The sequence below is a fragment of the Pygocentrus nattereri genome, chromosome 2 (assembly GCF_015220715.1).
Source record: "Pygocentrus nattereri isolate fPygNat1 chromosome 2, fPygNat1.pri, whole genome shotgun sequence".
Classification (NCBI taxonomy): domain Eukaryota; kingdom Metazoa; phylum Chordata; class Actinopteri; order Characiformes; family Serrasalmidae; genus Pygocentrus; species Pygocentrus nattereri.
In genome coordinates, this window is record NC_051212.1 from 17,644,705 (window position 1) to 17,657,478 (window position 12,774).

General features: G+C 38.2%; 1 protein-coding gene across 1 annotated transcript in view; it reads left to right on the forward strand.

Annotated features, from left to right (window-relative positions):
• actn3b (actinin alpha 3b) overlaps window positions 1-12,774 on the forward strand; it is a 41,033-nt gene that overhangs the window by 9,118 nt on the left and 19,141 nt on the right. The window contains exons 2-5 of the mRNA XM_017719052.2: window positions 8,897-9,011; window positions 11,481-11,600; window positions 11,983-12,069; window positions 12,403-12,490. Coding sequence (XP_017574541.1) covers window positions 8,897-9,011; window positions 11,481-11,600; window positions 11,983-12,069; window positions 12,403-12,490 — 410 coding nt within the window. The remainder of the gene's footprint in view (window positions 1-8,896; window positions 9,012-11,480; window positions 11,601-11,982; window positions 12,070-12,402; window positions 12,491-12,774) is intronic.

Genomic DNA, 12,774 nt, shown 5'->3' on the forward strand with positions numbered 1-12,774 from the left:
CTATGTAAAATTCAATAGTTTATATAAAGCACAATGTAAGCTGTTTGTAATTCACAACAAAACATTAATCCAAAGGGAACAGAAGTTTCAAAAGCTGTTTTATTCTTTGATCTACAGTTAATGGTCTTCACATTATTTTTTATTATCACAACATTTTTTTTGTGGGGGGGTTGGTTTACCCCAATTTTGTTTGTAGCTAGTCAGCTAGTCTTACAATCCAGATTTGTACCTAGAGTTTGTTACTTTCCATCTTAGAACGTGACCAAGATCCGCCTATCTTGTCAGGATCAGGCCATGTGACTGACATGCAAAATGACCACCAAAAGCCTGCAGTTTTAGCATGGCATATAGGGAGAAGCAATTGTGAGAATCCTATGAAATTATCTTTCTCTAAAAGGGTCATTTTTCATCAGATTGTTCAGTGCAGGCAGGTGTTTTTTGTTGATGGCTAGAATACAGCTGCAGTGAACATACCGAAGTGCACATACATAAACGTGTGGATAACCAGTCAGATAGGATCAAAAATCCTGATAGTTGTGGTCAGCTTTGTGTGCAAAAGATATCAGAAGATCCTGAGACTATTTCTTAGCCAGTTCCCACCTGGTCTCGCCATCACACGATGCTTCTAAGCTGGGAGGGTGAAAGCTGGCTCGTGCCTCGCCTGAGACATTTGAAGCTACTGCATCTTTTCAAACTGACGCGAGTGCAATGTCACTGGACAGCTCAACACATTCAGATGAGAACACTAACGGCCAATTCTGTTACATCAGCTAACAGACACCTGCGCTGGCTGGCATAGTGCTGAGTGACGGGGAGAAGGGGTTGCCATCCTACCCACCCAGAGAAAGCGAGGTCAATTATTCTTACTTGGACTCCTGGCTGTGGATGGCTGTGGCATCAGGACTAATCTCATGATCTTGCAGCAAAAGGGCCATAGCTTAGACAGTTGGACCACTTGGGAGCCAAAAAAGGGGCAATATATATATGTATGTTCTTGCGTTTTATTTTTTCCCTGAAATGTACTATTATTTAAAAAAAAAATCAAATTAATTTACTGACCTGTTATTTACTTACATTGCCATATTCTAACCTCCATTGAAATCCTACTTACTAAACAGGCTGTTTTTGTTACTGCGCCTTTAAGACTGATATATGTAAATGATCTCTGTACGAATTGTTTGCACTGTATGGTATTTCATGTCTGGATTGAAATGTACAGAACAGACTGTTATGTTCAGGATGAAATTTTCCAGGATATTGGATAAAATAAACTGTGGATCCTTTGGAAAGTTGCAATGATATATCTCATTAACGACAGACAGAAACAGCACAAAGTTTAATTGTTTTCCCCACACTCTTTCCTCACTCTAATTACTTGGCAGTTACTGCTGTAGGCTGCGTGTGTGGCCATACATAACCATGTGATGTCACAACCATGATGAATTCAAAACAGGCTGTTTTTGCAAGTGAATTTGCATATGCGGCTTGTGTGGACTGGTAGAGGGGACGATACTTTCTGAAACTTCAACAATGTATATATAGAAGACCAAATTTCAATAAAAGCAATAAAATTATTCAAGAAATAAAGCATATTTTTTTTCATTATCTGGCCTATTTAAACATTAAGTGCATTAGCAGAGTGAATCATTGCTGCTTTTTGTTGTCAAAAGGTTGTTATTTTTTATTCTATCATTTCATATTCAATCATAGATTGACTTTAACTTGTATAAACAACTGGGTTTGATGCACTCATCCATATTGTCCATCATACTGTGTTTTGTGCTGAGCAGAAGAACTTCTACATATATGGAGATCTCTAGTTACCGGTTGCTATGGTAACTTTTTTTCCCTGTGTGAGTCAAGGTTGCTGTTCTGCAATCCCATCAGACCCATTTATACTGTGCAAGGCTCATTTGACGTCACATGACGGGGGTGGAGGACCAAACCATTGATAGAAAGCAGTAAAGCTCACTAAAGAGCCTTACACTCAGAGCCTTACACTCCACTGAGGTCTCTCAGTGTTTCACTTCGTGTTATATTTAATGTCAGGCTTTTTTGGGGCTTTTTGGCAGCTGTTTCGTGAAACTGATGTATGCAGTGGACAAATTGAAAAAAAAGATGGGTGGTGTGTTCATACAACAGGGGCTGGGGATGGGGGTAGGGGGGTAAGGTTGGTTATGAACTATAGCTGTTAGATACTTTTTTAGCTCAGAACAAATAAATTATTTCCAGAAGCTTTTCCAATTATATTGTGCAAACACAGCCCCTTGAAAAGTAGCCCCTTGCTTCACCTCTCAAATTGAGCCTTTGGCATATGTATATGAAGCTAAACTGTCATTATGACAATTGACAGTCTTGCCCTGAACTTGCAGTATGTTTTCAAGCACATATTAAGCCTAATTTTGAAGGTTTGTACCGCATCTTCAACATATGTATTATAGTATGAGAAGAGACTGTAGAAAGGGAGAGAATTATGATAATGTGGGCTGCAGATCTGGGCAGATTCTGCTTTAAAGTAGCAGGTCAGAACCCCCCCTTTGATGAAAAGCCTAATCATTTCTGTGAAATAAAACAAATACATATACATCTATACAAAATATATAAAACATTATATATATATATATATATATATATATATATATATATATATATATATATATATATATATATATATATATATATATATATATATATACATTAAAAAAATTATATACACATATATAAATTGTTCTATAAAATTATCATAATTTTTGTTGTATTTGACCAAATTTGGGAGTAAAAATGTCTATTTGGGCCTTCTGGAAGTTCTAGATATGTCACTGACTAACACATGAGTGGTACCCTGTCCAGTGCATCTGTTACAAGCTTCAGCTAAAACATAGAATGTCATTTATAAGCTCTGAATGTTTGTGTTTAATCTTGAACTGACAAAAAGTGATCAAGCTACTAGATTCCCTTAGGGGAACATTAGGGAGACATTAGCATTGTTGTAGAGTTGTTTTTCCCTCATTTGTGCAGACATGCCCAAAGTTCCTGTCAGAAAAATGTGTGTTGGTATCTAATGACAGTAAGGAAAAGTGGTCCTGCACCCTAGACGATGTCAAGCTGCTAGCTGAGACATGGTGAAGTACTGTATGTTGCTTTTTAATAGATTTTGGGAGAACTTCTCGATATGATTAAGATACACTCACTGCTCTTAAATACAATATAAAATAGAAACATTTCACCTTCCTGTTTTATGTAATCGTTGTGTTGAAATGACGTCTGGTGGATGTGCAGGAAGTAGAGGATTGTGTGTGGGTAGGGGGAGTGAGTGGGTGGACTTGGAGTGGAGTGGGTAAAAATTACGTAGTGTCTGGGCACCTAAGTTCATGCTGGTATTAAAGGTGGTCTATTTTAAAATCTCTCTATAAAACCTACACAGTTATGTTGGCACTCATCAAATGTTCAAAACAGTGTGAAAATGTAAAGCAGTATTGCTGATATACCCCTCTGCCTCTTTTCATGCGTCTTTTATGGAAATCACTGCCAGTGATCATAACTAGGCACCTGGGTGCATCCAATCATCCAGTAAAGTGTATAAATTGTAGGAGTTGTGTTTTTTTGGTTTGTTGGCACAGCAGGCATGGAAAAAGTTCAATATTAGAAGTTTTATTTCAAATCTGTTATCTGTACGCCAAAAGTTTGGGCATGAAATTAAATGTTTTGTTGATTGCTGGGATAAGTTAACACAAGAATTATATATTAATACACAATTACAGCTTGTTTGTTGAACTTATCTTATTTTCAATAAAATGTCAAATTTAAGAGTGTTCTCTGCAGAGAATGTTAACTTATTTTCACAAAAGCATGTAATTTGACCAGTGGTGCTCAAAGCAATGCATTACAATCAGAATTATTTTCAAGATTTTTAGAATCAAGACCCCTTTAATACATGAAATATCATGTATGTAACTTTATTTGAGTTTCAAAGTCACTGCTGTGAGTTTATCAATGGTACATTGATTGCAGTACTGACATTTTGAACACAGCCCTGCGTTTGGACACATATTTGAGCGAGTATGTGTTGATCCTGGCTGTAAGAGAGGCTTTTATGTGTGGACTGAAAGGCTTTGCTCCGAGTCATCTATTCCATTTTGATATGAGAGAGTGAGCAGTGCTGGCTCTCAGGCAGGGGGAACTGTTGCATTGTCACCAAGCTGAAACACTGAAACATCTACAGTCTTACCATTCCTCTGCAGACTTTCCTCCTGTTAAACAGGTGTGAGAGAGGCAATGGCACAACGAATGCACATGAAAGCTGATGGCCACCATCCAGCTAGCTGAAAAACTATTAATACAGTGTGTGTGTTAGTGAAACACTGAGGCACCACTAGGGTCTATAGAGCCTATAATAGCCCGCTGTGGAGGAGCAGGACAGGTACTGAGAGGTACCTCACTCTCGTTGTCTCTGTGCGTTTGTGTGTGTGTATGTGTGTGTTTGCTCCAGCGGTAGAATTATGATGATTAGAGTGTGACTGTGTTCTAATGAACTCATTGCGTGTTATGAACTATAATGTGGCTTGGCTCTGAGTGTAAATGTGTGTGTGCGTGTGTGTTATTAATGAACAGCATGATCTTATAAACAATATGAGGACGGGGAGAGCGATTAGATTAAATTATGCACCTGCAACCAAATAAACACTGCAGCTTATTTATTACCATATTTATTGAATTCTTGCCACTTTATAAACATTGGGTGCATTATATCCTAGTTATAAATACATATCATAGCATTTTGTGTGTCTATGTTTAAGCCCATTTAAAATGCAAATATATGTATAAAACATACAAAATTTCCATCTATCTAACTATATATATATATTATACATTAAAAAATATACACACACACACACATATATATGTGTGTGTGTGTGTGTGTGTGTGTGTGTAGCACTGTTTACCTGCATGCAGAGCTTTATAAATCACTGGATTATTGGTTCAATGTGGTCATTTGTCAACACCACTCTCCTGATGAATGGAGAGGCGTAACACAATATCTAAAGATATGATCTACGTGTGTCTCCCCACAGCCTCCAGCTGAGTAAACACAGGGAGTAGTTACCCTCCAATGTCTCCTCTCATTTACCCACTCCAACAGGTTTTGGCATTTTTGATGTCAAGCTCTGTCTGTTGCTCTGTCTGTGGAACAGAAATGGTGGGTTGGCTGGTTACCAGTGAGATGGAAACCAAACAAGAACTGTAACTGTTTTGGTGGATCAGTGATATTATATTTACAGAAATTTTTTCTTAAGTTGTTCTAGTTGCTGTGCATGTGTATATCTCCACAACAAGGAGGCTTTTTACAACTTGCATGTTTTACAAGGGAGTTGGCTCTTTTTTACTGAAGTGTGAAACCTCGAGTATTACAGCTGTCGCATTAATCTGTCAACCAGTGGATGGAAATGGGCAGCGTTGTGTTTCAGCACTCCTGATTAAATGATGTTTGCTTGATTTTTATGTGAAAATAAGTTAACAAATGTGAGTACATGTGCTTTAAAGGCTTCTTCTTTCTGTTATGTGGAGCAGCTTGTGGCCCCTGAGTGTCAGCACTTCATATTTGAACACTACATCCCATAGCATTATACAGTGTGAACATGCTACCTGGGCTGAAAGTCACTAGTATTCTGTGTAGGGATGAGTCTTTGCTATAGATTTGGAACAGAGGTGTAGTTTCTGGTAACTCACTGAATCATCGCTGCTATCTGCAGTTTTCTCCATGGGTCCACACTGCCCCTAGTGGTCACTAGTGATGGCAGCTCCACCTGTTTTAACAGAGGGTTTTTCCTTAGCTGTTTCTGTGTTGAGGGTATAAGCAGTGATGTGGAAATGTTGGGGGTGGGAGTTGGGGTGGGGATGAGGGGGACAGGCATTCCCTCTCAGCCTGCAGAGGATGACCTCATTATTTTAAAAAGGAGGGGTAAAATAGAGCCCCTGAGACACTGGTGAACAACAGGTGGGGAGGGACGAGTGCAGTTAACAGAGCAGGACCACCAGCTGCACACATAGCACTTGCTGTACAGTCAGAAATGAATGAAGTGGTTTTATTTAGAAGCGCTTAGCTGAAATGACTCACTTTGAGTTGTTTCTCTAAACACAGACCGTCAGTTGTGTAAAAATGAATTCTCTGCCAATTCCATTACAGACGGTGACAACTGAAACAATTTGCGTAAGCCTCTGTTTATAGAACGCCTCTCTCTCACACGAACGCCCTGCTGGAATCTTGCACCCTCAGCTGTCTCTCTGGTGTCCTATAGCACCCCAAATTAGCCTCCTTCACCCCTCCTCCCCTCTGTCCTTCTTTCCATTCCTTCTCTTAACCTCTTTTTTCCACCTCTCTTCTCCACTTTTTTCATTCTTTCTTCCTAAACTCATCTCCCATGTCATGAAAAATGGAATATTACAGCCTTTTTTTAAATAAGAGTTTGATGTAGTATATAAACACAGTTAAAGTTTCCTCATATGGTTCATATTCAAACAAAGCTGTTAAATTCATTGTTTTTGTGATGTCATAACCAATCAGAAAGGAAATCATTTACATAGATCAATTTCAGTAGTGACAAAAACAGCCTGTTTAATTCTTAGGGGAATTAAAGAGAGGCTGGAAATTGTTGCTCTAAAAAGGAATTTCACCTGGTTTTGGTCACAAAAACATACAAATGTCACAAGTAGTTCTCAGAAGAAGAAAAAAAACAAGAAAAAATTAGGATATGGGCCCTTTCAGTCTTTTCCCATCTCTTCACCGCATCCTGGCAAGTGAAACTGTCTTACATCTAGTGACTATAATCACTATTATCATGTTTTTTTATTATAAGACTGTTATAAAATATTATAAACAATATCATTTTGTTTGTTTTATGATGTAATACAGATACATTTGCTGGTTAAAGGAATAATGAAATTTATCTGCCAAAAGAAATAGACACTTTTTACTTGATGACTTAAAAGAAATCAAATAATCCTGTAATATTCCTACAGCAACCTCATAATGAGACTACTAGACTAATACTAGAAATATTGTCTAGATTTCAGATGATTTCATTTCCCAAAATATATATTTTTGCAGTGTTTTCTCTTTCTTAATACTAATAATACTCCTGCTAAGTTTTAGTTATATAGTCTTTTCTCATACTCAAGGGCTCTTTTACAGATGCAACATGCAACAAACAACATTGACTATACTCTACAGCAGGGGTGTCAAACTGGATCCAGAAAGGGCCGGTGTGGGTGCAGGTTTTCATTCCAACCAAGCAGAAGCTGTACCTGATAGTTTTTTTAAAGCCAGGATCAACTAATTAACCAGGTGGAATCAGGTGTGGCTTCTGCTTGGTTGGAATGAAAACCTGCACCCTCACCGGCCCTTTCTGGATCCAGTTTGACACCCCTGCTCTACAGTATACTCTTAATAATAGAACCAAATCAGGTTCTTTGAAATGATGCCAGAAAAATTACATCTGATACCATGAGAACATTTGAGCGGACAGTTCTTTAAATTCATATTTGTAAATGAGATGTGTGAGTGAAGAACCTTACATAATTGCCAAATTTTGTTGAAACAAACAAACAAGCAAACAATAATGCAAATGGATATAAACAGGAGTCAAAGGGAGAATTGAAGTACTGAGGAAAGAGAAAGGTTTAAGCTGGGCTTTGAAGGAAGAGACTGAAGAGCTGAAAGACTGTATTCTTTCTTAATTCCCTCTATTTCCTCCTTCACCTCATTCTGCCTATCGCTTGTTCCTGCCCCTCCTCTCCCTCCTCACAGGCTCTGTGCTCTATAGTCAGTATCTGAGAGCAGTTCAGTGCTAAATACAGGACTGATCACTGTCTCACAGTGCACCCCCGATGAGCCTCAGCACTCTAACACTACATTACAAACCATCTCTCTCCCATGTCTCTCTCCCTTTCCTCTCTTCTCCCTCTTTCCTTTGGATTCCTTTCTCTCTCTCTCTCTCTCTCTCTCTCTCTCTCTCTTTCTCTCTCTTTCTTTCTGTCCCCCCTCTCTCTCTGCCTCTGTCTCTGTGGTCTTTTTTTCTGTCTTTGTCTTTCACCTTTTCATTCACCGTTTCTTGCCCTTTCTGTCTCTCTCTCTATTCTCTTCTCTCTTTCTTTCTCACTTGCTTTCTGACTTTTTATCCTCCGTTCTCCCCTTCTCATTCTCTTCCTCTCTCTAGCTGTCTCCTCTTTCTCATTTTTTTCATCTCTCGCTCACCCTTTCTCACCCTTCCTCTCTCTCTTTCGCCCTCTCTTTCTCTGTCTTTCTCGGTTTCTGTCTCACTCTCATGATCCCTTTTCTTTCTTTCTGCCTCTCTTCTTGTTATTTTTCTTTTTTCACCCCCACCTTTTCCTTCTATCTTTTTCTTTTTTCTTTCTTTTCACAGTGCCTCTCTGTCTCTCGTTCCCTTCTCTTTGTCTCTCAATATCTCTCACCCCCCACCCCCAGTGCAGTATGTCACCCACTCCTACGCTTTCACTTTCTCTAACTTCCTTTAATACTCTTTCATAAAGATCACTGTGTGCCTCCTGAACACTCACTCACTGGTTCCTAGTGCAGGTCTCTCAGCCTCGATCGCCCACGCTGCTGCTTAGCTTTCTTTAGAAACTTTTGTGGAATCTGATTCTTTCAGAGACGAGGGCGATATACAATAGTTACCACCTTCACTGAGGGTGACAGGTGGCATAGAGGTGCTCAGCACAGCACAGTTGATGCAGTCTGAGCTCTGAGTGGCTGAAAATGTGATTGTTGAAGGAATTAGTGCTTTTTCTGATGAAAATACAGTCTTAAAATAACTCACTAACTTAACAGAAGGTTAATGATAATAATAATAATACTTCTTTCTTTCTTTCTGTTCCTCAGACATTCACGGCCTGGTGTAACTCTCACCTGCGTAAGGCTGGCACTCAGATTGATAACATTGAGGAAGACTTCAGAAATGGCCTCAAGCTCATGTTGCTGCTGGAGGTCATCTCAGGTAACCATGGTGATGCTCAGCATGACAGACACACCAGAGAAATCCTGTCTAAAACAATTACACTAATAAATCACCTGAATCTGGAACTTGGCATGAAACCAAGCTGTAGAACAAGCTCCTAAATACTTATTCTTCAATGTAAAGAATAAAAAATTAAATAAAACACATAAATACAGAATAAACTGGTCTGTTTTGCCCCTTAAGCTGCAATGAGCCTTACTATTCAGTAACTGCTATGAAGCTAATGAGGATCTGCTATGAGTGTAGATCCACATACAGAGACCTAGGTTTAACGAGTTTGCAGGGCAGTTGTATTTAAATAAAGATTAATGTGAGAATTAAAGCTTTGGACATTGTGTATTCGTTTACCAGTCCATAAAAGCCTTTGCTATAGATAATGTGTCATGACATGCGTCACTGGTAATGTTCACCTCTGTGCATAATATTGATAATAGTGATTGGTTAACAAGCTAACATATTTGTCTTTTAGAACTTCTGCAGTAACTAATAGACTCTTGTTGTATCTGTTTACTACTCAGTGGCATATTGTTTAGGTTCAAAGAGTCTCTCTACTCTGTTGCAGTAGAGTCTGTATGTATTAAACAGAATGAGTCCACAAACACTCAAACGAGTTGTTCCATTAAAGTGCAGACTGCCCAGCTCAAAACCAGCTTCTGTCTCATTCCATACACATTCTACACCAACAGTACAATGCAGATATTCTCTACATTTATTGCTTTCATCATGTGTGCTACTTTGCAAAAGCCATAGGCAGACAAGAAAATAGTTTGAAGTGTTTATCTCCGTCTGCTTTTGCAAGTAAAAGACGCATTATAACAAGAAATACAAATAAATGTAGTAACAAAGTTACTAATGTGGATTTGAAGAACACAGGTTTGGTCCCTGATCTCTCACTGCACTCCAGTCATTGCATGGATGTGTTAAATTGCATAAGCAGCACCTGATTTAATTTAATGAAGAATTGATTAGATAAGCTTAGTCTTGGCTGGTAACTGTAAATACTGGACTTCCTTGTGGAGAGTTTTGGAAATGGTTAAGCTAACACACTCACTCACATGCAATGCTTTGTTTAGTTTTTTGTATTGATTATCAGTAGTGTCTATTTTGAACAAACAAATACAGCCCGAATAAGTAGCTTTACTCATTATTTACATTTGCACAGTACATACATACTAAGGAGTTCATCTATTGTATTTTTGTACCATGTGTTCAAGAGCTCAGTGCAAATAAGAATTCCAGTGTGTGTGGTGGCCTACATACAGTATGTTAATAAATGCCTCTACAGAGTGATTGTGTGCACTAATATTGCTCTAAATACAGGGCCATGAATACAGTGGAGTTTGCAGTCAGCCAGTATGAGCTGAGTTTTAGCTCCAGAATTTGGTAACTGCAGGTGTGAGTTCATGGAGCAGAACAGCTGCTGTCTGTACACACATAACACTGAAAGACAATTTAAATACAATACAATGGTTTGAAGCAATGCATCATGACTGGTAATTGTTCCGAGTGTGTCTAAAGGTGTAGCGAGTTTTACAAACTATAGGTAATACAAATCCCTTATTTGACTTGGATTTCCAAAATGGCAGTATGCTATCATTTACTGACCCCACCTTTTGTCATTTTAGAGTCCTCTGTAGTCGGCATCATGCCTAGATTAAGAACTCTTAGTTGTCTTAATTGATTTTCCCTATCAGAAAAATGAATTTTATCTAAAATTGTTGATACTGTGTCAAAATGTTTCATCTTAAATATAATTTCCTTCAAATATCACTGGATCCTCTGAATTATGTGAGTCAAAATACGAATAATGTATATACTGCTACACTCTGAACTTACACAAAAAGACAGGCAACTTCATCAAAATACCCGCCACAAACTGTCAAGCTTTGTCAAATGCACTAGTGAAGACGCTTTAGCAGTTTCAGTCTTTGGTGTTGTTCTATGATGTTGCACACTGATGAAATTTAATGGTAGACTTGCTTTCTTGCAACATTGATACAATGTTTAGGAGTGTTAGCTTATTTGTAGAATGATGGTAACAACATCCATATTTTGACTCCTATGTTATGTTTATTGGGTCTGATGATGACTATAACTGTTCAGAGATCTGTTAGCATCTTAGCTAGGGAGATGGCCATTTAATGTTGGACTTGAATATTTTTGTGTGTGTGCGCTTAGTTATGTCTCCAGTTTCTACAGTGTCCTCCACTAGGCAGTTAGTTTTAAGGTTAAATATCTTATTTCACTCTAATTGCCATTATGCCAACACTAACTCACAGCACTGTCTGTCATTCATTATGTTTATTAACATCTCTGCTAGTGAAATGGGGGCTAATGTCTCAATTGCATTGTTTTCTATGTTTGTATGTTTTGAAACTGCATTCATGTATAGTGACTAAATATCTGGAGGCTATCAGTGATCAAAAACCTGATTTTTCTGATTGACAGGTGAAAGATTGCCCAAACCAGACAAAGGCAAGATGCGCTTCCACAAAATTGCCAACGTAAACAAGGCTCTGGACTTCATCTGCAGCAAGGGAGTCAAACTGGTGTCCATTGGGGCTGAGGGTGAGGACCTGTGGTTTTGCGTGAACATATTTGTGTGAATTTCCTATTGTTAATATTTTATATTCAGGTTTTTATGGCTTATATTAGGATAATAATAGGAAATTGTCACGTTTAGAATAAATGATGTTTTATTTATCTACAAACATTCTCCGTAGTGTTATGTAACTATTAATAAATATCATTATATTCATTAACTCTCTATCTATCTATCTATCTATCTATCTATCTATCTATCTATCTATCTATCTATCTATCTATCTATCTATCTTTCCCATTCTTTCTTTCTTTCTTTCTTTCTTTCTTTCTTTCTTTCTTTCTTTCTTTCTTTCTTTCTTTCTTTCTTCCCCCCCCCCCCCCCCCCCCACTCTCCCACTCTCTGCAGAGATTGTTGATGGTAATGTGAAGATGACTCTGGGAATGATTTGGACCATCATCCTCCGTTTTGCTATCCAGGACATCTCTGTTGAAGGTACTTGCTAAAGCTGTTAAATGTGTCTGAAATTTGAACTTCAGTTCATTAGGCTACATGTGAATGTGATGTTGGTGTAAATAGCTGAATGGCACATTGTGCCTGAGCAGTGTTTCCACAAAAAGATGAGCTGACATCATGTTATTAGTGATTCATGCGGCACCTACATGATTTCAAAAAGGAGACTCATTAAGAAAATAACATGGCCGGTCTTGTTTTTAATTAAACACTCATTAACAACCAAATAACAGTGATTAAAAACAAGCGCCTCCTGTCATTCCTCTCATCACTGTGTCCCTTATTCCCTGTGTGTTTTTCACGCCACCCCCTTAGAGACCTCTGCTAAGGAGGGACTGTTGCTGTGGTGCCAGAGGAAGACTGCCCCCTACAGGAATGTTAATGTACAGAACTTCCACATCAGGTGAGAGATCATACAAATTCAGTTTTTAATGCATTTACATCTTATAAAACAAAAGTGATACAAAAATATGTCATAATCATGTTTATGGAATAGGAATGCAATAACCATAAAAATCACCTTGTTAAGAATTGAACTTACTTTTGAAAAACACTCACTCGGCATAGATAGATAGATAGATAGATAGATAGATAGATAGATAGATAGATAGATAGATAGATAGATAATTAATATCCTGTAATTTTGGTTCCAGATTTCTTCTGGGTGCCCCTAGCCATTTAATTCAT